The sequence below is a fragment of the Taudactylus pleione genome, unplaced genomic scaffold, assembly GCF_031769625.1.
Source record: "Taudactylus pleione unplaced genomic scaffold, aTauple2 ptg001346l, whole genome shotgun sequence".
Classification (NCBI taxonomy): domain Eukaryota; kingdom Metazoa; phylum Chordata; class Amphibia; order Anura; family Myobatrachidae; genus Taudactylus; species Taudactylus pleione.
In genome coordinates this window covers 762,633-779,282 of record NW_028285746.1, presented here as the reverse complement: position 1 = coordinate 779,282, position 16,650 = coordinate 762,633, and the positions used below count along the sequence as shown (strand labels likewise).

Below are 16,650 nucleotides of genomic sequence, written 5' to 3'. Positions count from 1 at the left end.
GCTGACACAGGCTGCCGCTCACTAGGTATAGACGCCGAATCCCTGGTTGGCTAGTGCCCGGCAGGCGAAGACGCCAGTAGTCCTAGCAGGTGGCGGCCATGAAAAAGAGCCGACACAGTCTGCCATCCACTAGGCGAAGACGCCGAAGCCCTGGGGTGGCGTCGGCCACGCAAAAGAGCTTAAAAGGTCGCTGTCCCCCAGGGGAAGACACAGTAAAATAAATTACTACAATATTAAAAAGTGTATTTTAATATTTTCTTTACAGGTGGACTACAGGTGCCAGTAATGCCCTGCATGCTGGTACTTGTGGTTCTCCAACTACCAGCATGTAGGGCTTACTGGGACCTGTAGTACACCTGCAAAGGACAATATACTATACACAATCAACCCAGCACCCACCGCCCAGGGGTGCTGGGGATAGCCCCGGGCTATCAGCCTAGGCCTGGGGTGCCCTGGAGAGGGGGACCCCTTTATTGAGGGGGTCCCCAGCTCTCCAGGGTTCCCCGGCCTGGGCTGACTAGCAGTCAGGGTTAATGCTTCGGCTGGGGGACCCGGTGAAAGGGCTCCCCTGACTGTGGCATTAGCCCTCTGCTAGAAAAAGTGTGGTTCTGGACAATATAAGGGAACCTTACTCATTTTTTCCCCCTGTATTTACAGAACCAGGACCTGATCAGAGCCCAGTGCTGGTTGCGCAAAGTACGTAATTTGTCCCCCGTATTTTGGCAACCAGGGCTGGTTCTGACTAGCCCGGTGCTGGTTGTGCTAGATACGGGGATTTTTTTGTCCCCTGTAGTTTCACAACCAGGACTGGCCGTGAAAAGCCCGGGGCTAGTTGTGCATTGGGGGGGTGGGGGTAGCACCTTTTTTACACATTCAATTTTTAACATAGATGTATAGATGGATCTCACTGATGCGTCCGTGCATCTGTGACTTATTGATTTTATTTTCTCAGGTGCATGCCCAGTACCAGGGAGCCCTGTTGCCTGCTGATGCCCCTGTGCATTGCCCCGCTGCTGCAACTGCTCTTCACCCCCGCTGCTGCCGTTACCCCGCATGCCTACAGCCTGCCCCTGCAGCCGTCTCTCACTCTGCACCTTCCAAACCACCTCCTGTGTGCCGGCCCCTCTTCCACCTGCGCTAGTTGCCCTTCTCCCCTGCAGGTGCCCGGTTTGCTCCTTCAAACCTTCATAGTTAATACATTTTACAAAAGCAATGAAATTCCCATAGACAAAAAACCTTACGGTTTCACATGTCCTATTAAGGCTTCTTAGACATGATCTGAAATTTCACAAAACCTATTGAATTTCTGCCACGCAACTTCAAAAAGCAATGAAATTACGATCATTGAGGCTGACGCCTTAATGGACGTGTTCCTTGCGTAATACAGATATGGTATGCCATGACATCATGTGGTTAACTGCAGATTCACCACTCTCACAGAATGAGATTGCTGTCACTCACAAAATGGTGGAGCTGCTAATTCACAGAATTGTGAGCTCACTAGAATACACACATGTAGTCTGTGCAACTGAGGTCTGAGCAGAACATAGAGCTGTGCAGATGGGATAAGAGTATGGTGAATGGGGGGAGAAGACAGAGTGGTGTGGATGGGGAAGACAGAAAGGCAGGTGTGGATGGGGAAGACAGAAAGGCATGGAGAGGGGAAGATTAAGCAAGTATACATATACATACATATATACACATAAAAAGCTCTTTGCTTTACCCATCGTGAGATGTTTCTTGTGTGACACCTTGATAATGAGACACCTTTTTATAGGCCATCAGTTGGGACTGAACCAGCTTATGTTAATTTGCACTGACAAGGGGTAGGATTGCTTTCTAATTACTGATAGATTTGAGCTGGTGTCTTGGCTGTCAATGCCTTTTTGCACCTCCCTTTCTTCATGTGATCAATAATTTTTTTCCTGTGTCATTTCACATTATTATTATAATTATACATAACTTAATTTCTGGACATCTATGGTTTGATTACTTTGCATGTGTGGATTGCATGGGCTGTTGCTGACATTGGTGAAAATTTCATTACAATAGCCCCATTACAAATATATTTATTGAGTAGACTGTTGGTGTGCAATGTTTATTTTACCCGAGATAGATAGAGATATATATATATATATCTATCTCTTACCTCTCTCTATATACATCTATATCTACACACACACACACACACACACACAGAGAGAGAGAGAAGAGAGAGAAGAGAAAGAGAGAAGAGAGAGAGAGAAAGAGTGAGAAAGAGAGAGAAAGAGAGAAAGAGAGAAGGAGAGAAAGAGAGAGAAAGAGAGAGAAGAGAGGAGAAGAGAGAGAGAGAGAAGAGAGAGAAAGAGAGAGAGAGAGAGAAAGAGAGAGAGAAAGAGAGAGAGAGAAGAGAGGAGAGAGAGGAGAGAGAAGAGAGAGAGAGAAAAGAGAGGAGAGAGAGAGGAGAGAGAGAAGAGAGAGAGAGAAAAGAGAGAGAGAGAGGAGAGAGAGAAGAGAGAGAGAGAAAAGAGAGGAGAGAGAGAGAGAGAGAGGAGAGAGAGGAGAGAGAGAAGAGAGAGAGAGAGAGAGAGGAGAGAGAGAGAGAGAGGAGAGAGAGAAGAGAGAGAGAGAGAGAGAGAGAGAGAGAGAGGTCTATGTACTAATATAATCGCGGTACCGTCGCAGTTATGTACCTTAACCCCGCCATAGATATTTTCTTTTTGTTTTGTAAATATCCCGGCTACGTACCTACGGGGAGCTCACAGGGACAGCAGATTGTGGTAACCACTGTCCCCACGAGTTATATCCCCCGGAATTTAAGAGAAGTCTTTCACAGAAGTGAAAACACTTCTTCGGGGGGAAGCTTCCGGAACTGGCCGGGGGCTGCGTGGGAGAAGATCGAAAGATCTCTCTCCTGCACTTGAAGCCCCCATAGGCTTACAGTAGTTTACACCATCTGAAGATGGTGTAAAACTACCGATGCTAAAACTCCAAAAAAGCTTCGCTTTTTAGTTTAGTTTAGTACATAGGGGTCAGATCGTAGTCCCCATAGATAATAATGGGGACTAATTAGCACTTTGCCGGAGATTACTGTGAAATCCTGCATGCATTGTGCCATTATATAGGAACAATGCATAAAATTGAGCGGAAACTGCACAGACAGACACATACTGTATATGTATATAGTTCTGAACGTAACACTAAGGGCCAGATTCAGTTAGCGGGGGAAAAGGGGTGATAGCCTTTGACTTTTGCACCCGAGGCTATTAAATTTAAAAGCTCTTTTCTCGTGTGGTAAAGACGCCGCTAACGCACGTTAACCCATAGATTCCGGCTTTCGTATTCCAAATTTTCTGTTCGAAGCTCAGGAGGAGGTGAACAAAAATCTGCATTAAGTGGCTGCTGCGGGCTGTAATTGAATAACCCTGAGCACTGCATTGTGGGTAATTAGCCATTCGAGGCTAATTGATTTCGCCTAAAGCTTTCGTATACTTACCGCTGAATAATAAATTCTTTAGCTGGATCGAAGAGATGTCCATGGACAATCCATTCATCCACAATTTCTAAATATGGCCTTACAGTTTCAACCCAAAGAAAAAACAGAAGCGATACCTGCAAAGAGAGTGTTACACTGAAAATAAATCAAATATTTTGAAGTTTCAGACAATACAAATCAGTAGAGTGAAAATAAAAGAAAAAAACAGTGTTGAAGGCGGTGCTATCTGTATATGAAATACATGTTTTCTTAGAGGTGATCTCTCAACATGTCTTGGGCTCAATCCAATTACATGCGAAGGGTGCAAGTTGCTGTTGCAACGGCGTTAAAACGCCGGCAACGGCACCGCAACTCACGCCCCTCCCGGCTGGCTCCAATCCTGATTTTGCATAATTGTGCTCTGAGCCCTATGTGGCTGCGAGCACTTTTAATGTGGATTTGGGCTGCGTCAAGTGTGCCCGCTGTCACAATGATTTGCACCCGCGAGTACATTGCATGTAATTGGATTGTCCCTTTGTGTCTTTAGCACTGGGTGTGAATTTAGGCACACATTTATAATAGTCATTTTGTTTTCATGCAAATTGGAACAAAATATAACAGGGAATACAACTGGACTACAGGGTAATGAATTACCAAACTAGAACACAGAAAATGAGATGTATAACTTGACAAAACATTACTCAGGACATGTGATAAATGGGTTGGGTATGGGATCCCGGCTGCCAGAATACCGACACTAACAGGTAACTTCCCTAACGCTAACCCTTACCCCTAACCCTCCCCGGTGCCTAAACCTAACCAACTCTCTTCTCCTCTCCCCGCATCCTAAACCTAACCTTCCCCCCCTTAGTGCCTAACCATAACCCTCCCCCTAGTGCTTAACCCTCCCCCCCAATACTTATCTTCGGGATGCCGGCGGTCGTGATTCTGGAGCCGGGATTCCGTCTGCGGTTGGGATTCCGGCGCCGGTATTTAGACAGTCGATATCCCGTCGACCGGGATGCTGACTACATCACGTGATAAATGAGTGTAAACTGGCTGCAAGAGCCACAAATCCCACATTATTTTAAACAAATTTCTTCATCAAAACTGACCTGCATCACACAGGCATATATTTTATGGCCAGAACTTCAAATGTACATACTGTACAAATAACTATTGTCACACAAATAACTCAACACTCACTCAATAAGCAAAGGACAATATCTCTAGATATAAAAGAACTTCTCAGTTGAAAACTTTATATAAGCTTTTACCCACCCTTTACCCAAAATGAATTGCTTTATTTGCACAGTAAACTACAATAGCATTCTTATAACACCCAGGAACCATAGTTCAGTAGATGCTTGCCTACCGTTTGCTCAGAGGCCTCTCCCACATTGTCATACTCCAGAATAGCTTTATACAGAGTATTAAGGAGATGAGAGGCTCTCACAACATTCCTTGTGTCTGGAGGGACTTCTGCGATGCCAGTGCTGAACACTTTATGCAGCACTTTCAGCTGTGCAAGCCGAGGAGCCAACTTGTCAACAACTAGTGCTAAAGTGACCGTTTCATCTAAACAAAGAAAACAAAAAAAAAATAGAAATGCAATTCAGTTGTAAACATTTTATATAAAATTTCCTTAGCAAAATAACATAACATATTACTACAATGCGGCTAGTGTAGACTTAAAACATCTAATAATGAACAAATACCTTTGTTAATGATGCACTTCTCAATCTCTGCTAGTTCTTCTTTAAAACTCATGAAATATTTATACAATGCCCACATGAAGGCCTGGTATGTTCGGAATGGAGCTTCAGCTGCTTTTTTGGGAGTTGGAAGGGTCCCTGGCAATGAATTCTCAGAGCAATGACCTGTGACCTCATCCATAAACTTCTGCAGCCTAAAGACAACGTGGCCATATGCTGCTATTTGTTCAAGCACAGACCTAAGGCAATTCTGGAAATAAAAATAAATATTGGCATAAGCAGTTTAATAACTGATCTTTCACTGTTCAAGTGCCCGGCTAGTACACCGGATAGGAGTCATCACAAGAGATGGTGAAACTATTGGACGGATATGACCACTGTTGGCATCTAGCACGAAGTTGGCAAAAAGCTACACACCATCCGCACTATGGGACATATACAATTAGCTGCACAAATTTAGCCATGGTAATTTCTAATAGGGTTTAATGCAACTTTATTCTTGCAGCCCCTGAGCAGGTGTAAACTTTGGGGAAAAAAAGCTGTTTTAAGGTTAAAACGTCGGGACTTGCTTCAGACACCCTGGGCGAATTGAATTTAATTGGCTGGTAGGATAGTGCTATATAAACCTGGCCCTTGGGAGAGGTATACAGGGAGATTTGACCCAGCATTTTCGGAGAACTGCTTGCAGAAAATGGCTGCCGTACGTCTCAGAGGGGGCAGAGGGTTAGGGAGAAGCAGCTCAGGGAACAGCAAGACCGCAGCGGAATGGTGCCCTGAGCTGGGGTAGGGGCTACAGGGAGTTCGCCTTATCCCCTTGCTAACATTAACCACCGGGTCCCATGGCCTGTACTTCCTGTCTTCTCTTTGACCCACAGCACCCTCTCCCAGCTATCCATAGGTATTTATTATTAAAGCAGTAACAGTATAAATTTGTAGTTATGTATACATCTGCATGAGGTCACCTTGTTGTAGAAGATTGGATTGGAGCATTACTGCTACATATTATCTGTTCATGACCAACAGCCTTGCCTGACCGATCAACAAGTTAAAATAATGCTAATTTGTACATTTTCATCATATAGCAAATTACTTATCTGTATTTGGGGGGAAAAGATAAAAAAAAAAAAAAGAGGAATATTTTTAAATCAACAAAAGAAACGTAGCGCGATCACTGCCTCCATGCCTTTTGATTGGCCAATATATTGGGTGCCCGTCGGCCAGTGCGTACCAGCGATATGTCTATGAACCACGTCATTCACAGACATATCACGTCGGCTGTGCTGCACAGCTAATGCCCAATATATCTATAGACAAATATATCAGCTGACCGCCCGTAAACTTGCAGCGCCAGCCGCGGGGAGGGGGGCACGACACGAATAACTAAGATGGTATGTGCGTTCCTTGATTGTGGGTGCAGGATGGGATGGAGAAAGAGGGCAGGGAGGGGGGAATGTGGGAGGGGGGATGGCTATGTGGTAAATTATATTGAATATGTCAGTGTGGTAAGTTATTGTATAAGTGACAAAATGATGTGAAAATGAAAAGCAACACAAATAAACTGGAGCCAATCCTCTTTTATTGGAGGAGACACAATGCTTCTCTAGGATGGTACTATGCATCAGTGCCAGATGGACGTGGGCTTATCTTATGAATTGGAACGTATTCACCCCTGTGGACGGGGTGAGGTCAGGTGCACTCCTCGGTAGGGAAGTTGGTAGACCCTTTCAGGGGGCTCCTTACCGTGCAGTTCAATGACCAGCACGTTACCCCTGCTGGACCTATGGTCTACAGACTTAGGAACAGGGAGTAGCCTTAATGTAAGTGCTGGAGCACCCCCAGTCGGCAGGATCCGGCACTGGTGTTAGGAGGGATGCTTACCTAACGGTAGGTGTACTGGGGTAGGTGGCTGGTTGGCGCTTCTCTCCCACTCCAGTGTAAAGTCAAGGTTGACTGCTGGCAGATGTGGTGCCTCCACGTGGGGTCTGCGCGGGGTGTCAGTCAATGGTGGGTGCTGACTGCTGCAGCCTAGTGGTGTGCCCAGCGCAGTGGTGTTGTGGCAATGCCGTGCTGTGTCTGGATGTAGATACGACCCCGGGGGGTCTGATGTTGGTGACAGTGTGTCAGGATCCGGCCTGGGATCGGCCTTTACTCACCGCTGAACTGCTGTCTTTAGGATCAGAGGCGTTCAGGCGCCAGTGGCAGTGGTGGGTTATGACTGAGTATTCTCCCGGGGGTCCGGTAGGTCTTCCATGCGTACATCCTTACTCCTGTGTTAGCAGGTATGGGTGCAGCCATGTAGGTTCATCTCACCTGACCAGTTTCCTCCAATTGGCAGCCTTGCAAGTCTCCCAGTTGATCTCGTGATCCAATGACCAGCTGACAAGGTGTATTTAGGTCCGACTCCTGCAACAGGAAGTTGCTGTTCAACATCACCATATGACTGCACATAGTCATTCCTGGTGACAACCGGCTCGTGTTCCAGAGGCTATATTACCTTCCTCTGTGTTCCTGGTTACCTGTGATTTCCTTGGATCTCTGTGCATTCTACCATGTGTTAACTATGAGTTTGTTTTGTGTGTCTCAAGTTGCACCCGCTGTGCATTGCGTTCCTGTGTTCTATACAAGTTACTGGTTTGTCCTTTGTGTCTCAAGTCACATCCCTGAGTACAAATCCCAGTCATCTGCCAGTGCGTCCGGAGCCGCAACCCTGTGTACAAAATACACGTCCCTGTGTACTAATCTCCAATTCAGCTGCCAGTGCGGCCGGAGCCGCACCTCTGTGTACAAAATACACTTTCCTGTGTACGAATCCTAACGTCGCCTGCCAGTTTGTGCGGAGCCACGCCTTGTGTACAAAATACACATCCTTGTGTACTTCATCCATGTCTTCAGTACAAATCCTGTTTCCGTTCATCAGTGTTATTCTTAGTGTTCCCAGTGTCAGTTAGGTTCTGTATATAGTTCTAGTCTTCCGTCACTCCCAGGTACCTGTCCAGAGGGCCGCGACCTGCTCACTTGGTGCAGCAAAAACCATATCCTGATTGGAGGGGTCACTGGAGAAAACCACCAAGTGGGTTATGACTCTGCGCCTCTGGGCAGGTCTCGCCAAATCTGGGTTTGACAGCAATTGGGAGACTATTTTCCCCATAATTCTCCTACAGTATCCGAAACCTCTCGGTTTCTGACCTCATCAGAGGTAGTCTCAGAGCCCAGTTGTGATACAGTGGGGGCCTCTATTGGTGCGTGCGGGATGAGTGCAATCCGTTGGTTTGGGCTCGACTTACAAGTCTGTTCAGTGTGTACCCAGCTTTAGCGAAACACAACTTAAGATGGCGACACACCTTACAGATATATCTGCAGATCAAGAGAGCTGCAGATGATGGTTGTTCATACAAACTGGACAACCAGCATCTGTCTTCTGGCTACGGGTCCCGCACCCCTCCACGCGGCTGCAAGTGTACCGGCGGTCAGCTGACCGTCCGTGCACACAGATATATTGGGCATCAGATGTGCAGCACAGCCGATGCGATAGGTCTGTGAACGACGTTGTTCACAGACGTATCGCTGGTACACATTGGCCGGTGCACACAAGATATATTGGCCAGCATTATAAGAGGGTTTGTTTTTGTATGCCTTTTTTAAAATAAACAATTAAATTTTACCACAATAATTAAAATGATCTAACAGAAATGAAATAGGTTACAAAGTTAGATTGCTAACATACATGTGTCATATGTGTTACAACGATGTCATTCCTCACAGTGACTTTGCCATCATTTAAATGAAAGATGAATAGCTTTTTCACACCGGAAAGTAACCTAAGACAAAACAGATGTTGTTAGATACAAATTATCATTTTGTTTTGTATAATGTCCAAGTAAAAAAACAAACATGCCACAGTGCCTGTGTTCATCATCTGCTATAAAACATGTAACGGTTTTATTGCTTCCCTGGCATCCAAGAAGTAACACAAAATGTAACACATAACACATTTATGTTCTGGCACACATACACTCAGGTGCATAAATATTGGGACATTGACAGAATTTTCATATTTTGGCCTCTATTCACCACCACAATGGCTTTGAAATTAAACAAACAAGATGTGCTTTATCTGCAGACCTTCAGATTTAATGTGTGTCCTCATACACTATTGCTGCAGTCGCGCCAAACAACCCTTCTGGGCACACCAGGTCCTGCGTGACTCAGCTTCCACAGAGCCTCTTTTGCACAAGGGCAGGATAGGTTTAGGCACCACCAGGAGGTGGTTAGGGTTAGGCACCTCTAAGGGAGGGTTAAGGGGGGGGGGGGGGGTTAGGGTCCTTACCAGCCTCAGTCGGGATGTAGAGCCTTCGGTCTTCTGGCATCAGTATTTCATCCGGCAGCTAATCAGCCCCCGGCATCACATACCGATTCCGTAAGAGGGTACATCTGTATTTAACTTCTGAAAGTCATACTAGGAGTGTGCATGAACTACAGTGAGTGACCAAACTAAGGCCATGGAATGAGCATGCGATTCCAGAGTTCAGACAAGCTATAGACAGAAGAGACACCTCTGACAAACCTATGGGTTTTGCCGCAAGGAAACGAATTAGGGGGTTAATTGGAATTTGTATCCAGATTAAGATAGGAGCAGATTATCTGTTTAGGATCTTCTTTGCTTACGGGACTACCTGGCACTAGGATTGGTAACTTTTGTCCCATCTTCATTGCTGAACATCATTTACAATCATTCTTGATATTGCCTCTTTGCATACACCTATAGAACAGTGGGCCTGATTCAGAGCTGCGCACAATGCCAATGTTTTCACCGATGGAGCGATTTTTTGCCACTGCACATGCTTCCGAGTCGCATTGCACATGTGTCAAGGTACATTACTGTAGTCGCACACTGCAAGTCTTTATTCGCAGTGTGATTGACAGGCAGGAAGCATTTATTGGAGGCAACAGGGACTGTCGGCTAAAACCTAAGGCGGGTCACATCCTGCATCCTCCATCTCATATGCAAGAAACATGGCTCCGGTGTCTCAGTTATGGCATCCATTCTGAGTGACCATAGACTCACTCAAGGAGTCGATGTTTGCACGATCTGCGTCCGATGCTGCGTACGTGTATGCAGTTGCGGACAGCTGAGATAGTTCCAGTGGACATCTCAGTACAAGACCCAGAAGCTATTCCATTAGCATATTTTCAAACATCCTCAGCTGTAAAAATCTGTGGCAGCAATAGCGTACAACTTTGAATCGGCCAATTGACCACTTCTCATAAAGAGATACTGTAATATATAAATCTGAATATTCTACAGCAGCATATCTGCTGCTTATAAACATTGTATCTATGTCATTTATTATTGCCTGAAGATTGAATATGTGCTATTAAAATATGTCATAGTTTATTCTTGAAGTCCAAAGAAAGAGTCAGTTAGACTTTTTATTACCGTAGTGCTGGTGGATAAAACTGGAGGCTTAACACACGTCCATACAGCTACTGGTTTATCGAATATCTTTAGCGTCTGTGAGATTATCTTTGTTTATAGACAGAAGAGGCACCTGACATAGGTAAAGAGACACAGGGACCAAGCGCTGCATGAAAATAAAGGAGAGCAGATGTATTTTCATAGGTGCATATTGCACAAACCGATCAACAAGTACCAATAGTTTTGAAAAAGGCACTATTCTTGGACGCAGACATTGTGCCCATGGTCACGAGATGCCATATTTTATTGTGTACTTTTTGTAGAGAGGGAGGTGGGGGGGTTGACCTTTTGACAATGACTGGTTAGAAGCCACCTGGCTGCTATAAGAATCTGTAAAACTCATAACCGGACAGGTCCGCAATAGGTAGGCACAGAAGAAGGGACCTGGATCTCTAGAAATGGAAACTGGGGTTAAATTAGACAAAAGAGAGTTGCTATGTTGAGAAGATAGCAATTTTAGAGAAGGTCCATAAGATGTGTATGTAAGAACCTAGTTCACCACGCCCTCTCCGATACAGATAAGATGGGCCAAACTACCCCCTCCTAAAAAACTTTATAGGAATTCTCTTTGATAGTAATAAAAAGGAGGGATTTCAACAAGCTTTCCCTAATTGTGGACCACGAGGACTCATCATCAGGGACCTGCCCAAATCCATCTGCCAAGCAATCTTGTGTTTGGGAGTAGGAGATTGTTTACTGGCTAATGATAAATAATAAGAGAAGATTCTGAAAGGAGGCTGAGGTAATGAGACTCGAGTGGCAACAGGAATCGGGTAGCGTGTGTCACAGGGAGAAAAGACCGTGATATTCAAAAGGTCTCGCCACCCAGGAGGAATTATTGGAGATCAACACTCTCCAAAACTATAGAAGGTTTTGTTTTAGCTTATTTAGGACAAGCTAACGTGGGCAAAGTCTCAGGGAAACGTTATGCCAGCTATCCAATCCAGACAAACCATAGACCCAGATTTTTTTATGGACTTTGTTACGGACCTTCCCTCCAGGGGCGTATCTTCCTATTGGCCAGGATGGCACTCGCCAGGGTCGCCGGCCAAAGGGGGGGCGCCGACGCCTCACGGCAGTGTCACCTGCAGCCATTTTTATCTATCAAAGTCTACGATGCTGCCAGGGGCAGATTGGGCAGTGGGAACTCAGGAGAGTTCCCGCTGAGGCGGACCCTTGCAGATTCTCCTGGGCTGTCTCAAACTGGCTGGGCCGGCTGCCGCGAGCATTCGCTGGTTGAGCTCTGCAGAGACCTGGAAAACTGTGCGCTGCGGCCGGTGCAATATAGTTTTTTTTTTGTACCATGGCACAGTGCGCGTGACGTCACAGACGCCGCACCACCAAGAAGTATTGAGGAGAGGAGAACAGACCACTGCCACAGCCAGGGGGGGAAGCATCCAAAAGATGCTAAGTAAGGTAAGTAAATAGCCTGGAACCGGAGGGAGGTTAGGAGCAAGAATTGGAGAGACACAGAATATTTCATTTGATGTCAATGTCTTACGGCCTGTCAGACCCCGTTTTCTGTAATCAGTCCCTGCCAGAATCAGTGCTTATCAGTAGCAGTGCATGAGTTCCTACATGTGGGGGGTGCGCAGGGGCGCCAGTTCTGTACTTTGCCAGGGGCGCCCCGACCCCTAGATACACCCATGCTTCCCTCATCCAAGGAATACAATGCCATTTTGGTGGTCTTGGACTGTTTCTCCAAGATGGCTCAATTCATCCATTTCAAAAGGGACTTTTTGGCACCTACCAATAGCTTCGGTCTTTGTTTTGGCAGATCTTCAGCCTACATGGCTGTCAATCCAAAATGGTCTCAGTATAGATTTTAACTTTGGTAAGTATTTTGCAAGAATAGACTGAAGATCAATAGTATAGCATCCACAATCACACAGACAGACAGAGGATAAATGAATTTCTGCCAATCAGGAAGGCTAGGGAAACAATTGCCTTGGACTAATTTCTTCTTCTTCTAATTTCTTCCCAGTTCTCCCCCAACTTCTATTAAGGCACAGCAACAAGAGAAGTACAGGTAACAATATTCTGGATTCTTTGATCTCCAAAAGGCATCTTACTGTTTCTTGAGGGATTATCAAAAATGTAAAACTCCCACGAGGGTCCTAAAAAAGGAATTCGCAGGGGTATAAATGAAAGAAACCTTAGCAGGGGACATCTTATAATATATGCAGATCTTAGAATATATGCAGATTAGTTGAAATAAAACATAACTTCTAATATTCCTTTAAAATGAAATGAAACCACAGATCACCAAGCATATATATAGCCTGGTGAATACAATCCTCAAGCAAAAGAAACACACCCCTTTGCCACATGGTGTAGTGGCAAATTGTAGCATTCTTAATACATTTAACAGAATATCAACACCTTTTATAAATGCTGGTCGATGTGGGTTGTGGGCTATTGAAACACAAGCTCCCAATATCTGTGAAAATATTAGAGCAAAGATACAGGAGTATTCATATCCCTTTAAATTCATAGTTTACTCTGTAATGGTAATTGAAGACTTGTTGTCGTATTACAAGTAGAATAGGGATGCGTGAGACTGGCGCCAATTTCCCTGTTAGATCCAATGGTAGATCCAGATGTGCAGCTTGGAACGGTAGGAGCCTTTCAACAATGCCCCCCAAAAGACAGTTATGGAAATAGAGGATGGTTCCAGCGCTTTTAATGATCTATCCTATAAATTTGTTTGATGGTGTTCTCGATGTATTCAGAGATATGTAAAAAACAGAATGGCAATATCGTATAATATCGTCAAAAAAAAGTTGTATTTTTTAAGAAAAATAAACGCACTCACCATTTACCGGTGGGTGATAGGCGTTGGACACAATTTTCACCATAGTCCTGCGGTGGTTGCAAAATGCAACGTAGATCTGGATACCTTTGGTTCACTCCATAGATGGGGGAAAACACATATGACAAGCTTCCACATAGCTTGTCGTATGTGCAAGGATTCCTTCACCCCCCATTCAAGGTGAGTATACTACTTAACCTTGTATTGGGTTTACTGATTTGCACTATGGAAGCTTGTCATATGCGTTTACCCCCATCTATGGAGTGACTCAAAGGTATCCAGATCTACGTTGCATTTTGCAACCACCGCAGGACCACGGTGAAAATTGTGTCCAACGCCTCTCATCCACCGGTAAATGGTGAGTGTGTTTATTTTTCTTAAAAAATACAACTTTTTTTTGACGATTTTATACAATATTGCCATTCTGTTTTTTTACATATCTCTGAATACATAGAGAACACCATCAAACAAATTTATAGGATAGATCATAGAAAGCGCTGGAACCATCCTGTATTTCCATAACTGTATTACAAGTAGAAACAATGTAGTATGCAGAGTATAAACCGTAACTTTTCATATATAATCATTGACAAAACAGAAACATGCAGAATATATTAAGTCACATATTATACACAGAAAGCTCTCACTAATGCAAATTATGGCAATCGTCATCTATTGTCCCAAAATGACACATAGAAAATGCATAACACCTATAATATGGTGTCTGAAGCAGTTTAGAGCTTTCCAAAGAAAGCCTATAATTATTAGCCGATAATTTATAGTGGTATATGAGAAAAACTTAATGATATAAATCAATCAATTAGCAAATCTCTATAAACATAGGACATGAGACACAAATAAAGGTGGTCTGTTAAGTGAGTACTAGCTGGAGGAGGTAAGACCCCATTAGGAACGAAGCCACACCGACCGGGTCACTGCTGCACACCACCAGGAATCACGGCAAGAAGAGGAGCAGCATCCACAGGTAGGGTCAGTTAGGGACATTCCCACCTCTACCAGGGTAAAGCATCCTCAATCCAGAATGCCCTTCTGCTCCACGGGAGGTTTCTGTCCTCCCATCGCTGCACCAATCAGTCCAAAAAGGCCTTAAACATTACCCACATGTATATGGTCATTAACCACTACTTTTACATTTGCTGACTGCCTGTTGCTAAGTTTGGAAACTACTTGTCGTTTTCGTTATTTTATTTTTACTTTGTATTTTTTTTTCTTCTATTTCCACCCCCCTTATTATTGCTATTTTATTACTCTATTTTATTTTCTACTTGCATACATATTATCCTATATATTAACACCCTTTTATAGTGCTTGTTCCCAGCCTATTAGGCTGTACCCATAATACACACTTTTACCTTTACCGAGCTGCTCACCAGAGTGCAGCTTATTAACCCCTTACATTGCAGGAAAAGACAAACTGAGTTGAATCATAATTTGAGCCAGCAAAAAAATGTAAGGAAGGAATTTCCTTTTACCATACGCTCTGGTGGTGTGCGTCTATATTAGAGATAAATAGAAAGTTGTATTGCTGTATAACAAGCCCCAAATCTGAATGTGTGCCCATAGGCAGTGAACATACAGTGGAGGGGGGTCCGAATGACAGCATTAACAACTTGGAAAGAAGAAACGCCACTTCTGCAGTCCGTGTAAAATGTTAACCGCCGTGCACCTTGATGATACTAGAGTATTGCAGGGTGCTCCCATCGGACCAGATGAGAGTGGCTAGCGAGAAGGGAGAGAGGAGGAGTACCTAGATGTGACTAAATCTGCATGAATACCGTGATAACTCCTCTAGTCATATGGAAGGGTCTGAGTCCCCGTCGGCACCGACGTGAACTTCAATGCTGCTGGACGCCTGTTTCACCAAGGGACATACGGCCGTGGTCACGAATGCACTCGTTTTGGACTAACCCCACAAGGCAGGACGAACTGAACCAGATTGGAAAGGTACCACATGAGTCTTAGTGGTAGAGATAGATCTTTATTCACAGGATGTGATTTGATCTAGATACATGCTGCAAACAATCTCTCCGTACTGTGTCTTTATCTCCGGTCTATTCAGACTGTGTTTGGAAGGTTGGATCATCTCTCTCATAGTGACACATACAAGAGGAGATTCAATCACTGGTGTCCTATTGGGAAATTGTATTTATTTAATTTCCTTACAAAATACAAATTACTGTTTATTATTAAAGAGGTCTCTGTGCAAAAAGATTGATGCCTGTTTAAATCCTCCTATGACTGGCCAGTGCATACTCATAACTTCAACCAGTACTCTGAGGTTCAGCAATAGAAGTATAAGACTGGAGGAGGTTATTTCCCCTATACTTTCCTTAATGACACTGTCAACATGAACTGGCAACAGTGTTTGATACTAATGATGTGATTTGGCAACACTGTCTCATATCAATACAGTTCTGACAATAAAGGATAAACAGGGTTGATCTTTCCACTAATGTATTGGCAGTTCTAATTTTTAATATACATGTGTTTACATTGACTTGTATGTATTTTTCCAGTTTTTATTCTATTTAATTATTTATTCCTTTTTTTGAGGTGTTTTTCTATTCATTGCATATTCTTTTATTATTATTATTTTTTAATTGTATTCTCTACCTAATTTTATTTCTGTGCCTTCCTTTGGGTCAACTATTTTTCATATTAAATTGGTCCTAAAACCTTTTTACCAAAGTGGATTTTTTAGTCCTTTTTCCACAATTTAGTGCTCACAATTGTGTTCCATATGTCCTTAATGAGATAGCGCTGCTCATTTGTGTTTTTGTTGTTTCTGTTAAAAGAGGGTCAGCTCCTCTATTGGTAGTAGCAATCTCTAAGGCTAATTTAAAGGTATTATTCAATATTGTAACATGCCCATTATTTATTAATATTATTGCTCCATTTAGTTGTATAGCGCCCCCTTTTTGTGTTTTTTTTTCGTTAGGGATTTGTTAAAGCCTGTAACAGAGAAATAGTCGAGAAATGAGAATAATTGTCAATAAGGCAGGGGGATACATCATAGCCTATTATACTGGCAGTAGTTGAGAAACTGAAAATCACAAATATGTAGATATATCGAAACAGATATATACATATAGATAACAAAAATGAACAAATTAAAAAAAAATAAAAAAAGGAAATTTTTTTAACCACATTGATTTTCCCCAACCAAGAAGGG

The 16,650-nt window shown here is 43.7% G+C and overlaps 1 protein-coding gene across 2 annotated transcripts in view; it reads right to left on the bottom strand.

Annotated features, from left to right (window-relative positions):
* The window catches only part of TUBGCP5 (tubulin gamma complex component 5), a 103,550-nt gene that overhangs the window by 38,854 nt on the left and 48,046 nt on the right, over positions 1-16,650 (bottom strand). For both annotated transcript variants that reach the window (XM_088463348.1, XM_088463347.1), the window contains exons 9-12: positions 8,894-8,987; positions 5,173-5,419; positions 4,830-5,032; positions 3,476-3,591 (exon numbers count right to left, since the gene is read on the bottom strand). In XM_088463348.1, the coding sequence (XP_088319474.1) occupies positions 3,476-3,591; positions 4,830-5,032; positions 5,173-5,419; positions 8,894-8,987 (660 nt within the window). The remainder of the gene's footprint in view (positions 1-3,475; positions 3,592-4,829; positions 5,033-5,172; positions 5,420-8,893; positions 8,988-16,650) is intronic.